The sequence below is a fragment of the Myodes glareolus genome, chromosome 13 (assembly GCF_982192425.1).
Source record: "Myodes glareolus chromosome 13, mMyoGla1.1, whole genome shotgun sequence".
Classification (NCBI taxonomy): Eukaryota; Metazoa; Chordata; class Mammalia; order Rodentia; family Cricetidae; genus Myodes; species Myodes glareolus.
Window position 1 is genome coordinate 50,579,088 of NC_142038.1, and position 22,278 is coordinate 50,601,365.

General features: G+C 44.7%; 3 protein-coding genes across 3 annotated transcripts; 1 reads left to right on the plus strand and 2 right to left on the minus strand.

The window, feature by feature from the left end:
• Nucleotides 1-609: 609 nt before the first annotated feature.
• On the minus strand, nucleotides 610-12,527 carry Ik (IK cytokine). The gene is made up of 20 exons (XM_087896141.1): nucleotides 12,377-12,527; nucleotides 11,511-11,577; nucleotides 9,597-9,689; nucleotides 8,807-8,866; nucleotides 8,329-8,496; nucleotides 8,044-8,158; nucleotides 7,719-7,789; nucleotides 7,573-7,619; nucleotides 6,197-6,360; nucleotides 5,148-5,256; nucleotides 4,439-4,478; nucleotides 4,086-4,311; nucleotides 3,818-3,836; nucleotides 2,971-3,049; nucleotides 2,535-2,615; nucleotides 2,293-2,350; nucleotides 1,410-1,498; nucleotides 1,131-1,239; nucleotides 929-963; nucleotides 610-841 (listed from the first exon to the last, which is right to left on the minus strand). Exons 1-20 carry the CDS (start codon nucleotides 12,390-12,392, stop codon nucleotides 814-816), a joined length of 1,674 nt encoding a protein of 557 aa, XP_087752267.1. The 5' UTR covers nucleotides 12,393-12,527; the 3' UTR covers nucleotides 610-813.
• A 90-nt stretch (nucleotides 12,528-12,617) lies between these two features.
• Nucleotides 12,618-14,780, plus strand: Ndufa2 (NADH:ubiquinone oxidoreductase subunit A2). The gene is made up of 3 exons (XM_087896142.1): nucleotides 12,618-12,777; nucleotides 12,893-12,999; nucleotides 14,580-14,780. The coding sequence occupies exons 1-3, from the start codon at nucleotides 12,677-12,679 to the stop codon at nucleotides 14,666-14,668; spliced, it is 297 nt and encodes a 98-aa protein (XP_087752268.1). The 5' UTR covers nucleotides 12,618-12,676; the 3' UTR covers nucleotides 14,669-14,780.
• A 66-nt stretch (nucleotides 14,781-14,846) lies between these two features.
• Nucleotides 14,847-21,941, minus strand: Tmco6 (transmembrane and coiled-coil domains 6). The gene is made up of 12 exons (XM_048442377.3): nucleotides 21,782-21,941; nucleotides 21,543-21,655; nucleotides 19,117-19,232; nucleotides 18,838-19,021; nucleotides 18,514-18,618; nucleotides 18,272-18,357; nucleotides 17,944-18,060; nucleotides 17,624-17,735; nucleotides 17,345-17,528; nucleotides 16,061-16,155; nucleotides 15,366-15,533; nucleotides 14,847-15,205 (listed from the first exon to the last, which is right to left on the minus strand). The coding sequence occupies exons 1-12, from the start codon at nucleotides 21,864-21,866 to the stop codon at nucleotides 15,092-15,094; spliced, it is 1,479 nt and encodes a 492-aa protein (XP_048298334.3). The 5' UTR covers nucleotides 21,867-21,941; the 3' UTR covers nucleotides 14,847-15,091.
• Nucleotides 21,942-22,278: the final 337 nt, after the last annotated feature.

Here is a 22,278-nt window from a genome sequence, read left to right on the forward strand (position 1 = left end):
CCCTAGGAATTGGTGAAACCACAGATGCTAGACTCAGTACTCAGCCAGAAAAAGTGGAGACCATTATGAACACCGGACCAAAGTGTTGGCAAAGAGCAGAAGGGAGACAGTTCGCCCACTCCGGGCCTTGACAAACTTCTCAGGGTGAAGGGTACCAAAACCTTTTGGACCAGGATATACCAGTTTTAACTCAAGGAATCCTCCATCCCACCCCCCGTTAGTCATTTAGCCAAGTAGGCCTCGAGTGGAACTCAACTCTAATGCTCCCCACTAAGGGTATAAACTCATAAAAGGCTTTTGTTTCCACAAGTGATTTTTATTAATATAGCTTCACTAAGCTCAATCCTTGACATCAGTCTAGCAGGATGATCTTAGTTCCCAGAGAATCTCTAGTCTCAGACTAAGACCCCAGATAGAACTGATTAAGTCTGGCCATTTAACTCGACATCTCTCTTGCCATCAATGACTCTTCCCTCCCCTCTTGGAAACTGGCCTAGCAAACATATGTAGGGAGAACCTGGCGACCAGTATCAGCTCTAATATGCTAATAACTACTGAAACTACCTTCTTCGAGGGACCCTCCAGAAAGAATACCCAACACAGAAGACAGCGGGTTTAACTAATTTTAATTGAACATGTTGGGCATGGTGCTGCATGCCATTAATCTTAGCACTTGGAAGGCAGATCTATAAACAAAGTTATACAATAAACATTTATAAACATTCACAAACAAAAACAGTTTGCAACCTTTTTAGGAATTGTAGAAACAAACAGCTGAAAGCACAGCCATGTGGTGATGGTTGGAACTAGAGATTAGTACTTTGGTCTTTTCACTTCAACCCTGAAATCAAAGAAGAAGCAGATCAACAAAGGATCAGACACTGAACAATTCCCACCAGGCCCAAAGAGAAAAAGCAATTCTGCTCACCCATCAGCCTCCATCTTCTTCCTCTTCTCAATGATCTGTACAAGAACAGTAGTAGGTTATAAGCATCCTTCTAATGATTTAATGAGCCCAAAGATGGACTTCACTCAGCTTCTATGGCTAACCCACCCTGTCTGCTCCTGGATCTGTCAGTAAGTGTCTCTTCTCAACTGAAACCTTCCCACCAAAGAAAGTATCCACTAACCGCACTTATTTTCTTCCACTGGCGATCAAGCTCTGCCTTATCATTGGTTTCTTTGAAGCGTCTGGTCTTCCGTCCTTCAGACATCTTGATGCCATACTGGAATGCAGCCCTGAAAAGGGTCATTGTCAGAAGAAGGCATTAGAAGTCTCACAGCAGTAGGAAGACTTTCTTAAAGTACCTCCCGGGAAACATTGCAGCCAGCTAGACTGCTTCCTCTAACCCATTATGGGCTAGTTCACCAAAATGCCACACCCTACGTCTCTGTCCATATTTACTCACTTGGGCAAAGCCTCCTTGTTGTTCATATACTCGCTATATTCCTCCTGAGTATCAAAGTCCCAGCGGCCTAAGGGACCCTTCTTGTTACCCTGTGGTAGAGCAGGTAGGGAGGAAAAGCTATCAATGGAAAAGGAATTTTCTCTGAACAAAACCAGATGCCCACAATCCACAATAATAATCCACCAGTATAAATCTTACCCTAATAACATTCCTATAGACTTACATTATATACATTACTCTGAACATTAAGTATATACCTTAATTCTTAAAAAAATTCTATAGTGAGAATTTTATTTCTCTTTTTATGATGTAGAAACAAAGGCAGCTGTAAACAAGGAAAGAACATGGCAAGGTCACAAAACTAGCAAATGGCAAAGATAAAATTAAACAAGGCTCCAAGAATAAACCATGTTCTTGGGTATGCGGCTCAGCAGTAGAGCACTTGCCCAGCATATGTGAAGTCCTAAGTTTGGTCCCTAGGACAACAGAAAACAAGAAGCTTCTGAGTCTGGGATGCACTCAGTGATATAGTACTTGGCTAGCATGCAAGGGTTCTCCAGCACTGAAAAATAGATAAAAATTTCTTTTATCTGGGCATGGCAGTATACACCCATCATTTATAATCTTAGGACTAGAAAAGTGGGGACAGGAGGGGGAGTTTAAAGGTATCCTCAGCTACATATCCAGCCTGGGCTACAAGATTGTGAAAACAAACAACAACAACATGCTCTTAACTAATCACTTCAGGAGAGTACTGACTCCAGCAAGTTGTCCTCTGACCTCCACACTCATGCTATGAACACACTAAGTAAATATAAAACAAAAATTAAAAATTACTGATCAAAGGTTCCCAACAACCTTAAATACCCTTTTAACTTCATACCTGGTCCATTTTGCTATAATCTACCTCTTCATCACTATCTACAGCCATGTCATCCATCCTAAAGAGAAACAGAAGTTAACAGATACTTTATATCCATATTACTACATTTCATTCAGAAACACACCTGATACACATCTCAGAACTAAACAGAAGAATTCACCCAAGTAGAAAGTACCCTGTTCCCAACGGGTCAAATTTAAATCTCATAACCACCCCAATTCCCTTACTTAGAACCCACTTACGTGGCTGGATAACATTCTGCATAACTATTGGACATGCCAAAGAAATCACCCAGCTGCTTCTTGTCTTCTGGCTTCTTCAACATATGTCATGTTAAAGAAAATTTCATCAATTGCAGAAAAAATTTGCTTGAGAGGGACCAGAGGCTAGAGGCTTCAACATAAACATTTCAGAAACCAGCTGTGGACTTGAATTGGTTCTCTAGTTGATACAAAGCATGATTTCATCCCAGCCCACACAGCATGAAAGAGAGCAAAGACAGGTGAACGGGAACAGAGAAACAACTGGAGTTGGATGAAAAGAAAATAGCTCCTATAACCCAGGAACAGCCAGGTATGAAGTGCATGCTATAATCTCAGCACTCAAAAGGACAGACACTGTCTCAGTATTAATAAGGAAAAACAATTAAAAACCAGGAAAAATGTAAATAAAGGATATGATTCAGTGCCTTCCCAACCAGCAGACCCAGCAAATTTTTCATTGATGGACTTGATCAACTCTTTGGCAGACCCAGGTCCTGGAAGAAAAGACAACTCTACTCAGACTTGAACTAATACTTTTACAACCTCCTCCCACTAACCTGATTCCAGCTTTAAAAATGTTCTTACAGGGCTCACAAGATAGCTAGCAGGTAAGAACCCTTGCTGCCAACCCCAACAACCTGAGTTCAATTCTAGGAACCAAAGGGTGGAAGGAGAGAACCAACTCCTAGAAATTGACTGTCACACCCAAGTCCAAATACACACACATGCATGCACACACCAAATAAATAAAAGTGGTAGTTTTGGGGTGTTTGTTTTTGATCTATTTTTTAAAGTTTTTGTTTGTACTTGAGGCAGTCTCACTATGTAGGCTAGGATGACCTAGAACTATGCAGTTTAGGCTAGCCTCGAACTCCCAATCTTACCTCAGCCTCCAGAATGCTGATATTACATACAGATGAATACAACCACATCTTTCAAATTAAAATATACTTCTAAGGTAAAATAACCTTTTATATATCAAAATTTTAACCAAATCCCAACTAATGAGCTACTCTGGTTAACAGTAGGATCTCTAGAATATTGTATACTCAACCTCAGCCTTACCTCAAAGCCTCAGAACTGAAAGAATTATATGGAAGAGTAAATGTGCCTTGCCTAGTCCATAAATTAAGATATGGTTCTTATGAGAGCCCAGAACTAGGCCATCTCCCAAACGCTACCTTCATCAGCATAGAGCAGCAGGGTTCTGCAAGGGGAGTATGTCTGCTAGTGCAGTGTAAGATGCCACTGACACAACCCACCTTTGTCAACATCCATGGGCTGAAAAGAAAACAAGAACTCAAGTGAGTATCGTTATGAGGAATTTCGATTCATCTCTCCCTCAAGTCTGAATTGATTCCCTAACCCACCACTGTTCCATTTCCTAGACAGTTTCCACCCTAGATTAGTTGGCCCGGTTATTGCTGTGAAGCCACACAGCTGCTGAGGAGGAAAAGGGTCCTGAACCTGGCTAGAAAGGCATTTCTAGGAGCAGTATTCACAGTCTGGTATCAAGGTCCCACATCTCACCTCATCATCCACTTTTGGCTTCTCAAAGTAGCTGTGTCTTTTCTTCTCTTCCTCCCGCTCCCTCTCCCGATCTCGCTCCCGGTCTCGCTCCCGCTCCCGGTCTCGTTCTCGCTCGCGGTCTCTGTCCCGTTCCCGATCACGTTCACGTTCCCTGTATCTCTCCCGCTCCTTGTCCCGAGGTGTCTTGGTTGTAGAGGGAACATAATCCCCAATGTCTTCAAAAATGCTAGAAAAAAAAACAGGTATCACTAGTTGCTAAAATCATACATACTCATGCCGCCATTTCTCCAAAAGGACCAAAGACAAGAAACACAAATCTCTTGTTCACAGATGCACGGGGCTGAGATACATACTTCATGTCTGCCTCAGGAGGTTTCTTTTCTTCCAGCTTTCCTGCAATATAAAGAGCTTGTCTCAGTGACTTTTTAAAATTTTTTAAATTTTATATATTAAAAAAAAAAAGTGAGGCATGGTGGCACACGTCTTTAATCCCAGAACTCAGGAGGCAGAAATAGGCAATCTCTGGGTTCAAGGCCAATTTAGTCTACATATAGAGTTCTGGAGTAGTCAGGACTACAGACAGAGACCCTGTCTTAAAAAATGAATAACAATTTTTATACGTATGGGTGTTTTGCCCATATGAATGTCTGCGCACCACATACATGCCGAGAGCACTCAGGCCAGAAGAGGATGCTGGGTCCCCTAGAACTGGAGTTCCAGATGGTCATGAGCAACCCAAACAGTGTTGGGAATCAAGCCTGGATGCTTTTCTACTGAGCCTCTCCAGCGGCCTCAGGGCCTTTGTAACCATCTGCTGTTTATAATGGACAAAAATTCCCACTCTCCTTGACACTCCAAACCCAAGCAGTGGGCTCTGAGTGGATCAAGCAGAATGTGGACACACTCATCTTGCCGCAGTGTTCCATTTCTCCTTTGTTATCTAGAAGCTATTCAATGTCTACGAGACATTGTCTACAATTGTCTACAACGTCTTCCAGAGACCTTGGTTTCACCATCAAATGCCCTCCAAGAGTAAGGTTCCCTTCCCTTCCCATGAGGTACCTTTATCCTTCTTCTTGAGCTTCTTGTTTCGGGTACCCTGCCTCAGATATGACAAAATCTGGGTGAGTTTGCTGATAACAATGTCATTCGTAGTCAGTGTTGTCTGGGCCTGGAAAAATCCAAAGAAGAAGAAGAATATCTCTCTTAACAGGAATCTCACCAGTCATTATCCATTCACTTAACTCCAAGAACAAGTTATACACAGTTGTTAGCTAGGAAGATGACAAGTAAGAAGGTGTAATGAAGGGACGCTCCACACAGATGAAATGGTAGGACAAAAGCCCTGGATCAAAATTAATATAAAACACTCAAGGAACCCAGAAGAGCTGGAGAACAAATAGGGAGGCATGCTGAAAAAGGCTAGAAAGTCCAACTGGTGCAGGGGCTCACAGACTTTCTATGCTGAACCCTAAGTACAAGAAACCACAGAAAACTTCTCCGTAGTGGTGAAATAAAAATTTGCATTTATAAAACATCTTAGTCATGCGTAAAATCCATTAATGGAAGCTAGGATGGAGAGATTCAGGCAATGGGTGTTAAAAAGAGTACAAGGTTTCTTTGGGAGAATGTTCTAAAACTATGATAGTGGCTATACAATTTGGTGAATATGATACAATTATTTGAAATAGAAACTAAAAGGGTAGATTATATGGCATGTGAATTGTAGCTCAATAAAAACAACACGCTAGCTGGGTGGTGGTGGCACAATCCTTTAATCCCAGCACTCAGGACGCAGACTCAAGCAGACCTCTGAGAGTTCGAGGCCAACCTGGTCTACAGAGTGAGTTCCAGGACAGGCTCCAAAGCTACACAAAGATACCCTGTCTCAAAAAACAAAAACAAACAAACAAAAAAACCAAAGAAATAAAGAAATTGTGGTTTAGACTAGAATATTGCTGGTGGAGAGGAATGGATTCAACTGAAACTAAGATTTAAAAAACAAAAAACAAAAAAACTGAACAGAACATGAGGATACCGTAGGTAAGAAACAGGACAAAGGCAAGGCAGATTTGAAGATTATGACAGGTTCTCAGAACTTAGCTCCTCACCTCCATGGTGGGACAATCAGCCTTGCTGCGGATAAGAGTGGTGGGGATATCCGTGTCTGCATACTCATCATCCAGGTCTACCACATAGGCCATACGGCCTGGTAAGAACAGCTCATTGCGCTCATATGATTTACTCTTGAACAGCATGCGATACACATTGCGGCCTACACAAAAGGAAAGATTAACAAACAGCCAATGAGAGACTTCTATTGTTAACAGTAGTCATGTATTAATTACTTGTCTGTGCTGGGCACCAGGCCAAGTGCTATTTGTGCTCTGCTACATTAAATCTTTAAACAACCCTATGCTGTGAGATGGGGAATCAGTACTTTTTACTGATTAAGAATACTAAAGCTGCCAGGCAGTAGTGGCACACACCTTTAAGTACTCAGGAGGCAGAGGCAGGCAGACTTCTATGAGTTTGAGGCCAGTCTGGTCTACAAAGCTAGTTCCAGGTCATCCAGGGCTATAAAAAGAAACCCTGCCTCAAAAATAAATAAATAAATACATAAATTAAAATAAAAAATTCCACCTGTATCCAGGTCCTCAGTACTGAGATTACAAGAGTATGCCACAATATTCAACTTTTATACATGTGTTCTGACTATCAATTCAGGTCCTCATGCCTGTACTTGCAAAAAAAAACAAAACAAAAAACAAAAAAAAAACACTAAATTATCTCTCTAGTCCTCCATTACATTCTTTATATTTTTACTATTTTATGATCAGCTTTTAAAAAAATTAATTTGCCTTATTTACTTATCCTTTTACTTACCATTTATTTGAAATGGGAGTCTCATGCTGCCAAGGCTGACCCAACTCTTGATTATCCCAAATGCTGGGATTATAGGTATGCACCACCATACTATTAGCTAGTTTGGGCTTTCTAAAGCAAGGTCTTGCTATGTACCCAATACTACCTTTAACTGGCTATCTTCCTGCCTCAGCTATGTGAATTCTAGGACTATAAGATTACATCACCCCTCCAACCTATCCTACCTTTTTGATGCATACATATTAAATACCTACAAAGGGCCAGGCAACGGTGGTGCATGCCTTTATGCCCAGCACTTGGAAGGCAGAGGCAGGCAGATCTCTGTGAGTTCAAGGCCAGCCTGGTCTACAGAGTGAGTTCCAGGACAGGCTCTAAAGTTACACAGAGAAACCCTGTCTCAAAAAATAAAACAAAAAACAGAAAACAAAAAGACCAGAAAAGGAGACATAAATGACACGGAAAATAATCCATGTCTAAGTTCTATAAGAATATTTTATAGAGAAAAAGCTGATTTAGGGACTAAAAGAAGAAAGCACATCCTAGTGATCTCGTATTCCTTACAGTCCACCTGGATGCAGTCATTACTACAGAAACTACTCACCAAGTCGTGTTTTAAATTCAATTTTGTTTTCAGGATCCTCGTCTTTCCTGAAAACAGAAAAAAAATATGTTGAGGGGATGCTAAAAGGTGCTCCTCCTTGGGTGTCACCCTCTAAACTTTCAAGTCTTCACTGCTAACTGACTCACTTGGTTTCCTTTTGGGGCTTTTCCATGAGTTCCTCTTCCTCCTTCTCCTTGCTGGCAATCTCAGCGCGTACCTAATGAAGATAGGAGTGTACAAATAGGGAAGTGAGGGAGCTGGGCTTTAATCACACCAGGGTCATCAAAAAAGACGTCCCCAAGAAATTCAGACAAATGGAAAGATGAGCAGCCACGAGTTTCACAGACAGGCCACGCTAATTCTAGTGCCAAACTAGATGGTCTGGACAGTCATGTGTCTTTCTCCTCACAGAGGTCCAGACATGAGCATTCAACACTAGTAGCTCTCTCCACCTCTTCAATTAGAACTCACCTTCTGAAGCAAAGCAAAGTCCAAGCCTTTCACCAAATGGGTATGCTCCATATCACCACCCAAGAATTTGGACTCCTGAATCAATTGTCTCCTCTTTTCTGCAGCTGATTTGTCCCTGGAAGCAAGAATAGATGAGCCTTATTGAAACAGTCCTTTATGAGTGACAAATCCCTTCTGAGATGTCTGGAGCATGCTCTGGAGGAGAGTGAACTTTAAGAAACATTTATAGTGCGACTATGTCCCTGATAGGATGAAAACAGGCCTTAGGATCACCACAGTACTCACGCCTCAGCAGTGGGGCCTACAGCCCGATAGTTGGCCGTGGTACTAATCAGTTCAGTTTCCTCATAATCTTTGTTCACGCCATCTCTTCGTTCCTTGGCACGGTCCCGGTATTTCTCTGCAAGTTCTCTCTCTCTCTCGATTTCTTGTTGGCGCAGCTTGGCGTAATAACTGTGACCAGAAAAAGGGAATATGTAAGGCTTACCAGCTCCTGTCTCAAAGTCAACACAACTGCTCTTGTTTTCCTGTAACTTCAAGTAGCTCTCTATGGTAAAGACTATGTTTGTCTTTCTAAAACTGCCACTCACCTCTTGAACATCAGAAATTCAGTTTCTTCCACCTCAGGTTTGTAACTACTACCACCCGCCCTTTCAGAGCTACACTTTCCCACCAGGAAACTCTGTTACTACACAACTTCTCTCCTCCTTTCCCCACAAACAGTCTCCACCTTACAAAGCATCATCTTCTACCATCCCTTTACCTTTTCTTTTTCCTCCGTCGTGCAGCTGGGTCTTCATCTTCATTGTACTCTCTTGGCATCCTAGAAGACACAAAGAAATTCACTCATAGTAAAATAATGCCCCAGCCCTGAAAACCCACACAGGGCCTGAAGGACATATCAGAGGCTGAAATAACAGACTCATAGTCTAAGGCCAGCCTAAACTACATGGTAAATTCCAGTCAAGTCTAGACAATGTCTCAAAGAGAGAGAGAGAGAGAGAGAGAGAGAGAGAGAGAGAGAGAAAATAGTGATGGCACACACCTTTGAGTCCAGCACTCAGGAGACAGAGGAAAGCAGATCTCCATGAGTTCAAGGCCAACCTTGTCTACACAGTGAGTTCTAGGTTAGCCAAGGCTACATAGTCAGACCGTTCTTAAGTAAAAGAAAAAAAGGAAAAACAATACAACACAAAAGCCAGTGTTCATCAAGCAGAATATTATTAATATCTATATCTCTCAAATTTTAAAAAGCATCAATATCAAATTGACATTAACATTAGACATCACATAAAAAAAAAAAACCTGTTGCAGAGCATGAGTCTGTAAGGTATCGACAGGCCCAGAAATATGTCCATCTGTACCAGCAGTAACTCTATGACAACTATTCAAGAGGGAACTGTAAGAACCACAGCATCCAAGTCATCACTAAAACTTTGGTCTTTATGAGAAAAAAAAATCAAAAGCAGAGACTTTAAAAGAGGATTAGCTTTCAAGAACCTACCAAATTGTAGTTCCATAGAAAAAGACAGACAGGAATGAGGAAGACTTACTCATGGTGACGTGACTTAGAAGGTGGTGCAGAAGTAGGTGCAGCCCTTGGGGTCATGAGAAGTTTCCTGAAGTCTTCATTGGTAAGTTTCGATCTTTAAAGAAATTGCAAAGATTTTTAAAATTAATACCCAAAAGGAAATAGAAAAGAAACCTGTAAAATACACGGTTAACTTTACAAAAACAAGAGAAATGCAAATGAAAGCAGACACTCCTCTTTCAACACATTAGTGTTAACCACTAGAAGTTTGATTTTTTTTCTCTCTTTTTTTTTTTTAGTATTTTGAGACAAAGTTTCTCTGTGTAGCCCTGGCTGTCCTAGAACTCCCTCTGTAGACCAGGCTGGTCTCAAATTCTGATCCACCTTCCTCTGCATCCCTTGTGTTGGGATTAAGCTTCCAGCTTAGAAGTTTTACCAAATCAAACATGAGTGAAATCTGAGAACATGGATATTCTCATACAGTTGCAGAAATGGTGGAATGGGGACTCAATTCTTTACTAAACTGGGAATACAACAAAGGACAAGGCTTAGTCAAAACTGGGACATGCTGGTGGCACATGCTGACGAATGCTAGAAACAAGAAGCAAAAGGACTGCTAATTTGAAACAAACCTGGGTTATACCTAAAGGGCAAAAGCCTAGCTCATGTATAAGGCCCCAGATTCAATCCTCAGCATTACAAAAAAAAAAAAAAAAAAAAAGCAATTCTTGGGTTACAGCGTGGGAGGACATGCCCTATAATCCCAGTACTTGAGAGAGTGAGACAGGAGAATGATCAGATAAATTGAAGTCTGTCTCAAATAAATAAATAAAAATTTAAAAAAGAAGTAAGATACAGTAGTTCATGTCCACAATCTCAACACTTAGGAGACTTGAGGGAGGAGGAATGCCATGAATTCCATGCCAGCCTAGGATAAAGCGTGAATCTATATCCAAAAAAAAAAAGAGGGTTGGTCTAATAACCTAGGTTCAGGTTTCCAGAACCCACGAACAGCTGGGCACAGGAGTACAAGTGCTGTAACCACTGGGCGTTAGTGGCGCACGCCTTGAATCCTAGCACTCAGGAGGCAGAGACAGGTGGATCTCTGTGAGTTCGAGGCCATTCTGGTCTACAGAGAAAGTTCTAGGACAGGCTCCAACAGGTTACAGAGAAAACCTGTCTTGAAAAACAAAAAAAAAACAACCAAACAAAAACACCCAGGTGTCTATAATCTTAGTGCAACCCTTACCAGGAGACAGAAACAGAAGAACCATCAGAAGCTTGCAAAACTACCAACCTGGATGCCAGCAGTGAACAAAAGCTGCCCTATCTCAGAACACAGTGAAAGATGAAGACCTAAATCCATAGCTGTCCTCTGACCCCCACATGTGCACCCACTCAACACTCACAGTAATAATAAATATAGAAGTGACTAAAATTGTGAAGTTACAAAAGACAGCTTTACTCTCATTTCCAATGCTTAATTTTCACCAGGAAAAACTTCTATATGTGTAATAAAGCAACGCAAATCACTAGACTCTCCCACATCATAATTTCTCTTCTAATGTAATGTTCTGTAATGTTCCTGATTCACAAGGTTCACAGAGCTAAAGGCCTAAATGGTCCAGACCTTTTATTTGTCTTTTTTTGGTTCATAATTACAACTTTACTAAAAAGCAGACACCCAAAGCAATCATTCTGTATAACTTACAAAATTAAGCATAACTACATTATCTCAGTAAGGTAAATGAAGTTATGATAAAGCTTTCTGTGGGAACATAGTTTCAGCGTGATGTATAGATTATCGTTTTCCTCCCAATAATTCACCTGCTATGAACTTTTTGACTATTCTTGCCAACAAAATTCTTTCATTATCTCTACCATCCCTCTTGTTAGCAGCTCAACTCAGTCTCTGGTTCAAGGACAAAGTACTCACTGGTGGAAGGAATGAGGATCGTCCACATCGTGGCCATCTGGGGCCAATGGATTAGAGAAGGGTTCACCTTTAAAAAAAAATATTGACATTACATTAATCACTCGTTTAATGTGGGAGCTTCCGTGAAAAACTGGCGATTATAAAAATGAACAAAAAAGAAGACAAGAGGAGCAGCGGTTTCGCAGTACGTGCGGAACTGGGAGGACTAGAAGCTCTGTTATCAGAAGCTGGGGTGGTGGTGACGGACACCTGTACACCCAGCACAAGGGAGAAAGACTGCCAAGAGTCCACGGCCAGTTTGGGCTACACTAGCTAGCTCAACAGAAGCTCAAAAAGACTAGCTCAAAGAGAAACGAGCAGAAGGGCTGTCGGTGGTGGCTCGCGCCCGTCACCCCAGCACTTGAATGGTGGACACATAAGGATCAAGAGTTCGAAACCAGCCTGGGTTCGAGAGTCCGTCTCACTTGAGAAAAAAAAAAGTTATAAAGACGGGCTTTCCTAAACGAAGTGGAGAATCGACAACAACAACAAAATTTATTTAAGAGATTGCTCCTAAACTACTACAGGAAAGAGCCCAGCATCCGGTAATCCCAACTCTTCGGGACTTTGTGGTTTGCCTGACAGCGAAGCGACCACCTCTCCTGCCGTGTCAAATAAACAAACCAAGTCCCGACCCGAGGCACGGCCACGGTTGACTAAGGCGGAAGCAGGGAGGTGGGGCTGCCTCACGGATTCAAAACGCTGCACCTCCACTAAGGAGCGAACCACGGGGGCAGCTCGGCCGGGCCTCTCCTGGAGAGGCTCGACGTACACGACACGTGGCATAAACCCCAAGTCCGGCGGGCACAGAAGAGCGACTGACTTACTATCTCTCTCCGGCATTTTGGCGGCGGTCTCTCAAAGCCGGCGGCCGTGAAATCTCGACAAAACAACAGCTACAGGCTTCTTCCCACAGTGCACCGCAAACACTCGCCACGGCGCTCTGCGTTCCAAGCTTCCGGCTTCCTCAGCGTCACTCCTCACAGCCGCTACGAAGGCCCCACGTCATTGGCAGAGATTTGTCCCGCCCCCCCGGCATCCAATCGATGGCGGAGACTAGAGGACCCGCTATTGGTCCGATGGAGGCGGCAGAAAGGTCGTGATTGGGCGCGCCTTTGCTAGCAAAGATGGCGGCCGCCGCTGCTAGCCGAGCGGTCGGGAGCAAGCTGGGTCTCCGTGAGATTCGCATCCACTTATGCCAGCGTTCTCCAGGCAGCCAGGGGGTGAGGTGAGGCGTGGCGTCGGGGGGTGAGTGGGCTTCGGAAGCGGGAGTTACGACCTTGACCTTGGGGGGGGGGCGGTCCGTGCCCTTAGCGGTAGTGGCGGTCTCTCCGGCCCTGCAGGGATTTCATCCAGCAACGGTACGTGGAGCTGAAGAAGGCGCACCCCAGCCTGCCCATTCTAATCCGCGAATGTTCAGAGGTGCAACCCAAGCTCTGGGCCCGCTACGGTGAGTACTGGTCGCCGGAGGCAGGGACCCGGGTCGCAGAATACGGGTTAGACAAGAGGGGCCTCCCAGCCGTCGTGAGAAAACAGGACTGAGTTACCAAAACTCGAATTTCTTCTGGTGATAGAATTCACCTAGTTGTGTGGTGGGTTCTTTGATTTTATTTTTTCGAGGCAAGGTTTCTCTGTAGCTTTGGAGCCTGACCTACAACTCGCTTTGTAGACCAGGCTGGCCTCCAACTCACAGAGATCTGCCTGCCTCTGCCTCCCCAAATGCTGGGATTAAAGGCGTGCGCCAGTACCGTCTGGCTGTGTGATGCTTTTTATTCTGTATTCCTGGCAGCATCTGTATGGAGCCTGGCTGGGTCTAGGGTTTTTGCAATTCACAGTGGACTTAAGGTTAAAAAAAAAAAAGCTCCTCCATGACAATGTAGGTCCCTCCAAATTATGCCACGAATTACGCCTTAGTCGGTGCAAATTTAGGGACTGAGAATTTCAGTAACGTTGAGCACTTCATGCCTAAGGCTTGTGCTGTGTACTTTCCTTGTTCCCATAAGTCTTCACTAACATTGTGAATGGGTACTTTTATTTCGTAGTTTTTAGAAAATTTAACCTAGACTCTTGTGCAGCTAGACTAGAACAGGGTTGCATTTTTACACTTTATGCCCCTTTCTTATAGTGTACTGATAATACAATTGGCTCCCATCATCCCGGTTGTTACTTGCATCTAACCATTTATATTACTGTCTCAAAAAAGGCATTCCTGAACCAGCCTGTAAATCCCAGCTACAGATCCTCCCAGGCAGAGGCAGGAGGATCACAAATTCAAGCTCTGAGTGGAAAATTTAGTGAAAGCTTGTCTCAAAATTGTAAAGGTACAAAGGCGGCTAGTGATTGCCTTTCAGTGGGAGGCCCTGGGTTGGATTGTCAGTACTAAAATAAGGCGTCCCCTGACAGGTAATAACATTACCTATTATATGACACTAGTCCAATTCATCGCAGTCTGTTACCTTAACACATTGACTCCCAGAGAGTAGGTAGCTAATAACACTAAATGGTGAGATTTTTATCATTTCAACCCTGTCAAAGGACTGTCTGAGGGTGGAGAGAGTCACATGCTACTACAGATCAGTTGTAACCGAAGCCTCCTATACACCAATAAAACGATTCCTCCTAAGCATACAGACAGACAAGAGGAACGTTAGCGTGTGGTGCTGCCTGTGCATAGCTAAGTGGACTGTGGCCAGCCAAAAAATGGACAGTCGGGCAAGGACAGACCCCTGCTCAGTAGTTAATGCCTACAGGGACCTAAAGCATCACTCAGACCTTTTTTCCCAGGTAAATTCTAGTAGGACCTGGGACTCCAAATAGATTCACTGGATTAATGCTGAGCACAGCAAAACCTCTTTAAAAGGCAGGGTTGTACCATATAGCCACAGTCAGCCTGGCTATGTAGGCATGAACTATGTTCAACAAGCCATATCTCTTAGTCTCTCTTTCTTAGTCTAACAACTTTGAAATAAAGACCCTTTCTAATTCTGTGGCCCATTGTGCAGGATATTCATTTAAATTACCTTTCCTCAGCTTTTGGCCAAGAGAGGAATGTGTCTCTGAACAACCTGAGTGCTGATGAGGTAACCAGAGCCGTGGAGAATGTGCTGAGCAAAGCCTGAAGTGTCTCCACTGAAGATTGTGAGCAAGGGCACCAGAACCTGGGCTCTACTGGACTGAATGCAATGTGGGAAAATGTGCTCTTCTGTTCCTTATAAAACTTATCGCTGTACAGTGTTGCTTCAGAATGTTCTCATCCTTGTTCCCTCTCCCTCTCCCTGTGCAAACACCAAAGCAAAGCAGTTTTACATAAAAATTTATTCCTCATCAAAGACCACCAGCTGTCAGCTGTGGTATCACATGTCATTAACCAACCTGCTTAAAACAGTGAAAGAAACAAACAAAAAAGACGGTGAAACAAGACAATCTCAAGTTCAAGACCACCCTCAGGTAAACAAAAAGCTACCAGCTTCTAAATCAAAATAGGGGACCCTGGAGTAAACAGACCACGGGGGATAGGATAGGGGTGACATTAGGCAGCCAGGTCATCCATGAATAGCTGTCTGCTGGAGCGCAAGTATCCTGTCCTGAAGCTGGGCTTCTTCCCGATGCCTTTCTAGGGCCTGCAGCCCTGACTGCTGCAGGAAGGCCTGGGCAGCCTGAGGACAGAGAAGGACCAACATTACGTTGTAAAACCCAATTCCAATTCCTATAGTTAGTTCCATGGGTCAGCCCACTTAAGACAATACATTCCTAACAGGTAGGGTTATATGGTAAGATCAGTAACTTCTGAGCAAGGGACTGGGAAACCAAACCCACCTCTGGCTGATACAGGAATAGCAGCTGCAGCAGCTCCAAACTTTGGCCCACTACTTCAGTGTCAGAGAGAACCAGTGTGTTGAGCAAGCAGGAGAGCAAGGGCCCTGGCCACAACCGCTGGCAGTAAGCTGGACCCTTCTCTACAACATTGCATAGAACTGTAAGCACCTGCAGACATAAGGACACCCCCCAAAAGGATGAAAACCAAGAATTATGATCATGTAAGCAAGCCTATGTGCCCAAGCACTATTACAAGCTTCTTTATATGTAATTTCCACAACCACCTCTGAGACAGTACCCATTTATGAGTGAAGAGGTTGAAGCTTCCAATGGCTTGTTTTTTTTATTTACCCAAGGACCATAAGCCAGTAAGCTTTAAGATTTATACTCAGGGGATCTAGAGAGATGGGCTCAGTGGAAGAGTACTGACTGTTCTTCCAGGACATGGATTCAATTCCCAGCACTCACAGGGCAGATAACGTCTATAATTGCAAGATCTGACACCCTCACACAGCCATACATGCAGGGAAAACAACCCATGCACATAAAAAAATTATTAAAAATAAAATCTAGACTGTACTAGCTCTGAAACTAAACAACACCGCCTATTAGCTTAAGAGAGCCCAGGTCTGTTCTTCCTACCTATTTGCTTTGACAAGCAGTTCATGGACACAAATTCTGATATGAATACCTACCAGCACACTTATCACGTTTGATAGTGGCAGCAGCTGCAAGAGGGGCTCGATGAGATCCAGAGACAGCAAGGAGGTACAAACAGTAGGACTATTTGCTGGAAAGGAAAATGTCATATGATGTACCAGAGTTCTGAACTGTCACCCTCACAATCTGACCCACTACAGCCTAGGCCATGAAGAACTATCCTCTATCTAAAGATTCAGAGCCTGCTCAGTCTGCAGTAAGTATTGCTACTGCTACTGTCCAAATGATGGCAAGAAACAAATGTCAACTCAGACGGCTGCCAGCTTGTCCCTGGAGCATGTGCAAGAGGACTTTAGGGTCTTCCTTGAGTCTCTACTCCGTTCCACAAGGCCCCTGATTACAAATTTACCCTAATTACAACTTTGAAGACCGAACATTCCCAAGTTGGGCTTGACGGGGAACAAGATCTCCTCCCAAGATACCTGGAAAAAGTTTATTCCAATTTCCTGTTTCCAGTAGCTTTAAGCTCTGAAATCTAGCTACCAAGAGGCTAAGCATGCCATGAAAGAAAGGGTTTTGTGTTATATACATGACACCCAGTACTCAACATATGAACACATACTAGGAAGTTAAGGGGACACATTTATGTATGTGCTACAGATGAGATCCAGTCTAAGGCTTTCAAGAAATTGTGTGTCCACATGGGGGAGCTCTTGCTACATTTTCAATCTCCAAGTTCCAGGAACCTCCATGAAACCTAGGCTTACCACCTGCCCCAGAATTTTCAGAATGACTAGGTAAGGAGAGGAGACACTTGGCTGGGTGAGTCTGGAAGAAGTGAGAGCACTTCATTTAAAAGATTTTTCTGACAAAGCTTTAATGGCGTATTTACTGTGCGTCTCTGGCAATTCTGGGGAACAAGCTAAGGTTGAAAGAGAGGTGTAGGACTGGTAACCCTGAGAAAGAGTTAGGGATCCCTGAGATTGCTTTTATCCCATCCTAAAGGAACTAAGACCCAGGCAATTTATTGGGAGGATGGAGAGCCAGGGGTAGATGGAGGTATGGTCTTCCTCCAAGGGGGTCCTTTTAGGGACCCAGGGACCCCTGCAAGATGGTTATGAGATGGGAGACCTTCATTGACAAAGTAGGCAAAAAGTGTGGGCCTCTCCTATAGCATTTCAACTGCCCTGCCCAGCTGCCCTTATTCTCTTCCCCTCTAATTTGTACTTTGTTTCCTAACAAGTATACTCCCTCCTTTGGTTTTATAAATATTTTAATGATGATAAAAGACCAGGCCTGTGCAAACTGTAATCACATACCAGTGAGATTGTTGAGGAGCCAGAGGCCCTCAGGCAGCAAGGTGGGCTGTTTCTGAAGGAAGAACTGAAGAAGGATAAATAAGGCTGCCAGGACACGCTCGTCTCTGAGCTCCATCTGCTCCATGGCCTCCACTGGCACTTCTGTCAACAGGTTGCTTAGGCACCGAAGCACAGGGCAGGCAAGCTGCAAAGACAAGGTGAGGGTGGTGGGAGGAGGAAGAGGCAGCAGATACAAAAGGGCAGCATCTAAAGAAAGGCTCACAGATCCTTTTTACTTACTAGCTCCAGGCCTACATCATCCATTCTCTGGACAGCCCCAGCCAAGTCCAACAGTAGCATTGCCAACGTGGGCAGAGCCCCATGGGCGAGAAGCATAGCATTGTTGACCTGGCTGGGTAACAGATGGCAAGCAGTCACTATCAAGTCAATCCTGTGCTCAAGTTACAAAACAGCCTAGGTCTGTGGATTGCCTGAGCAAAAGAGAGCACCACAGAGGGATGAAAACTCACCAAAGCAACTCTAGAAACTGAATTCAGTCCAAAGCGTTAAGCCATTATGAAGGGAGCCCCAGGAAAGACATTGTCCAGTTGGCCTGTTACCTGCAAATGATGTAGTGAAGGCACCATGCAAACTCCACAGCAACCCCAAGGTTCAGCTTCGGGCCTGGCTGCAGCAGTCGCAGCATGTGCTGGGGAAGACTGGAGTCCAGAAGAGAGCTGCCAGCAGAAGCAGGCTGTGAGCAGGAACCATGGGGATACCAATGGCTCCTTCAAACACTTAGAGCAACAAAGTATCCAAACTTCAAGTTCTCTCTAGCTAGATACAGAGGGTTGAAAATGTAGAAATCAGATCTGATCAGGCACCCTTGGGTGATACTGCCAAGACAGTCAATCATGGCTGGGTATCTAAAGACATCATTTTACTCACGGAATGATCTGCTCTGGAGCTTCCTTGGCCTGCAGAAGCTGGGACAAGGCATATCCAAGGGCTTCCAGCACAGCCACATGGGGGGACTAGAAACACAAGGTAAAGAATCTGACTGGAAAACAGGTCGTAAGGACGTAGGAGACTTTTCCCTCCTTGTCATAGGACAGAGGTTGGAGCTACCAGGGGAACGTGGAGAGAAGCAAGGGAAGGCTTGCCAGGGAAGGGACCAAGGCAGCACTCACCTGGATGCAGGCAGCCAAGGCCAGAACAATGCCCTGTGGCAGAAGCTGCTTTCTCACGGCCTCACTCTCCACGATCAGATTCCCCAGAGTATACAGACACAGCTCCTGAGAGCAGGCAACGAAAGCACTGGGCTGGGCTCATCTCTCACCAGGCCAGGGACGGGAGGAGGGGGATGGCATGTCCCTGTCCTTGAAGCTCACAGAGAGAAGACATGATGGGTATGTGCACTGCCTTTTATTTTCCTGTACCTGCCAGCTGAAGCTGGCCCCAAAGAAATACATATAAACACTAAGCCCAGAGTGAGGTTAAGGGGCAGGCCTTACTATGAAGTCTGAGCTGTGACCAGAGAGGTAGGTGAGGAGGTAGGAAGTGGCTGGCAGGCAGGCCTCAGCCACTGCAGACTGCTCAGAATGAGAGAGCTCATGTAGGCACCGAGCCGCCTCAAGCTGCAACAGGGCCCGGTTGCTGGTCAGGAGCCCGACAAGGGTCCGCATGCTGCCCTCCAGCCTACATGAATGACACCAGAACCCAACTAAGCCTGTGCTCTATCCCCTCCACTCTGAGGGAAACCCCAGCCAACCACTCACGCCAGCCCCACTGACCTGATAAAGGTCTGCTGTGTTTCAGGGTGCTGCAGGCCTCGACGAAGGCTGACCAGAGCCTTCTCCCTCTCCTTTTCATCTGTTCCTCGTTGGGCTAGCCGAAGGAACTGCTGAACCTGAGTGCCAACACGGGAAAAGGATGACATTTAACTGCCCTGAAGCAAGTCCAAAGTCTCTGTCTACCGGCTTCATGCGTGACCATCTTCAATACCACTACGATAGCACTACTCAGAACTTGTTACTGATAACAGTATGACCTGGTGTGGGGCACAAGCCTTTCATCTCAGTTAAGGCAGGCAGATCTTGTCGAGTTTGAGGCCAGTCTCATCTACATAGTAAGTTCCAGAACAGATGGAGCTATAAAGAGACCCTATCTCAAAAATAAAATAAATGAAAAATAAAAATGGTTCCTAAGCACCATCTTTCAGAAGGTGAGACAGACAGGGGATCCTAGTACCAGCAGTGCTGCTAACTTCCAAAGAATTTGAAACTGCTTCCTCATCTGAAAAAATTAGAATATCTACTCTGCCTTACTTGTTTGTTTGGTTTCTTGAGATTGAGTTTCTCTGTGTATCCCTGGCTGTCCTAGAACTCAATCTGTAGACCAGGCTGGCCTCAAACTCAAGATGTGTCTGCCCCACCAATGCCTGGCTTACTCTGTTTTCTTACAGGGCATTTCCAGGATAGTATTAAACCCCTCTACCTGACAAAACTTCCTTTCCTCCTAAGTAAACTACACTCCAGCAAACCCTACAATACCATGTTGAACACTTCCAAGCGTTTGCACACTCTCTGCCTGATACACACCAGACTCATGTTTTAAAGGTTTATGCTTTTCATGGCCTCAGAGAAGTTAGTACATTCTGGCTTCCTCCAACAAACTTGAGTTTCTCTTATGTCTCACGTTTCCTCCCACAATAAAAAAAATGGTAGGAAATGTTTCCTTTATTGATCTTTGAACACTTTATTATTATTATTATTATTATCTTTTAATTTTACTTTTATTGTATGAATGTTTTGCTTTGCATGTATGTCTGTTTACCACGTGTGTGCCTGGTTCCTGTCGAGGTCAGAAGAGGGGATTAGATCTCCTGGAACAGGAGTTAAAGGCGGTTGTGAGCCATTATGTGGGTGCCAAGAATCGAACCTGGGTCCTCTGCAAGGGCAGCCAGTTTTCTTAACCACTGAGACATCTCTCTGGCCCCGTCTTTGAACACTTTAAACTCTATCTTGTCAGTCTCTGCATGCCTCAGTGCTCAATGTTCCGGCATAAAGGAAGCATACAACGAATAAACGTCATATCATCCCCTAGGAGCAACTCCTCTGTAGAAGTAATATATAAACATAGGCACTGCTAAAACAAGACATAAGCAATGCCTGCCGAATGTATACACACTTTCATTTACTCATTCAGTAAATCTGTGCTGGGGATGAAGCACAGTTGGTAAAGGCTTGCCTAGCTCATTCAAATTCCTGGATTAGATTCCCAGCTCCCAATAAACCAGGTGTAGTGGTGAACAACTATAAACCCAGCACTCATGCTCAGCTTAGAAAGTTTGAGTACAGCCTGGGATACAAGCAACCCTGTCAAACAAAATAAACAATAACAACAAAAAAGCAATGAACAGCTTTATTTCAGATATTGTGCAGGTATCTGGATTTTTTTTTTAATTTTCTTTTTTTAAAGGGTAGCCAAAACTGGCCTCAAATTCAGGATCCCTCTGCATCAACACCCCTAAGTGCTGGGATTACAGGTGAGACATACCACACCTGCCTCATGTTCCCACCATCCCTTCACATCGGAGGTCTGAATCTAGGGCCTGAACATGCTAGGCAAGCACTCTACTAAGGGGCTACAGGCTGCTCCTGAGTTTGTATAACTAGACAAGGTCTAGCTAAGTCTAATTCAGAGAGCTGGATGTGGTGGTGCGCATCTAGAACCTGAGCTAGGACAGGAGGACTGCCAGGTTGTGACACTAAGAAAACAAACTTCAGATGTAGTAAGAGAAGCCCCTGAGACAGCTGGTGTATGTATGTTCCAGGAACTGAGAATGACAGTGGTTGTATTGAGTAAGTGTTAAATCAATAAGAAATTGGACTATGCGTAGTTTAGCAGGTCAATGGAAGGATTTTGGGTTCTGTGTTTCTACAACCAATCAGGGTAGCAGATGCAGACCCTTTTAGAAAGATACTGTCCTATCCGGATGGTTGAGACACCCACGATGGAGAGGCACGTAGAGTCCAGAAATCTTTAAGAGGTTTAGAAAACAAAAGGCAAAGATTTGATTTGAAGACGGACTGATGTCAGGATGAGGGACACTGAGTTAACTATACAGGGTAATTAATTCTGTTTCTGGCTTGATCCAGCGGATGGCTGGAGGGGAGGAGTACCTGGCATTCAAGTTTGGGCCGCCCTGCCCTCTCACCTCGGCCTCCCCAAGGAGCACGGCAGCACTCTGACCTTCGCCTTCTTCCTGAGCATCTTCCCTTAGCAGCCTCTTGCTGACCAACTGCTGCTCCCTCCGCGCCTTCCGCAGGGCTGGGGGCAGAGGAATGGCTCAGTTAAGGAGGGGAAACCAGTCAGCAGACACTCAGGGCCAGGGGTCTCCCTCCCCTACTCCCAACCGCCACATTCGCATCCCCTCAGTCCCTCATCAGTTCGCACCTGCCTCCCGCTCCCGCCGGCGGCATCGCAGCTCCTCCACTCCACACGCCACCGTCCTGAGACTGCAGTGCCGCCGACTCCACATCGTGCAGCGAAAGGAAACTCGACAGTTCGGCTGGGGAAAAGCATACAACCGCGCAGGCGCTGAACAGAACGGAATCCAGACTCTGCACGGGGCGAGGGGCGGGGCTGTACGTGAGGGGCGGGGCTCCGTGGGTGAGGGCGGGGCAAGGGCGGGGCGATGACGCGAGCGGCGTGATCAAGCTGGAATTTAATAACTGTAGATCGCATTCTGTTGTCTCTCCCCACTCAAGCTCAGTAAAGAGACGCGGAGCTTAGCCTCCATAGGCCCGCAGTGTCACGCTCCGCTCAGCAAACACAGCTTACCCCCGTGTCCTCCACGCTCAGTATAACAGCCAGTTTCACTAATTACTCGGCTTCCATTGATGAACACTTCCTAATGCTTGAAGCATAATGTCCCATTGAGGGTTTGAGAG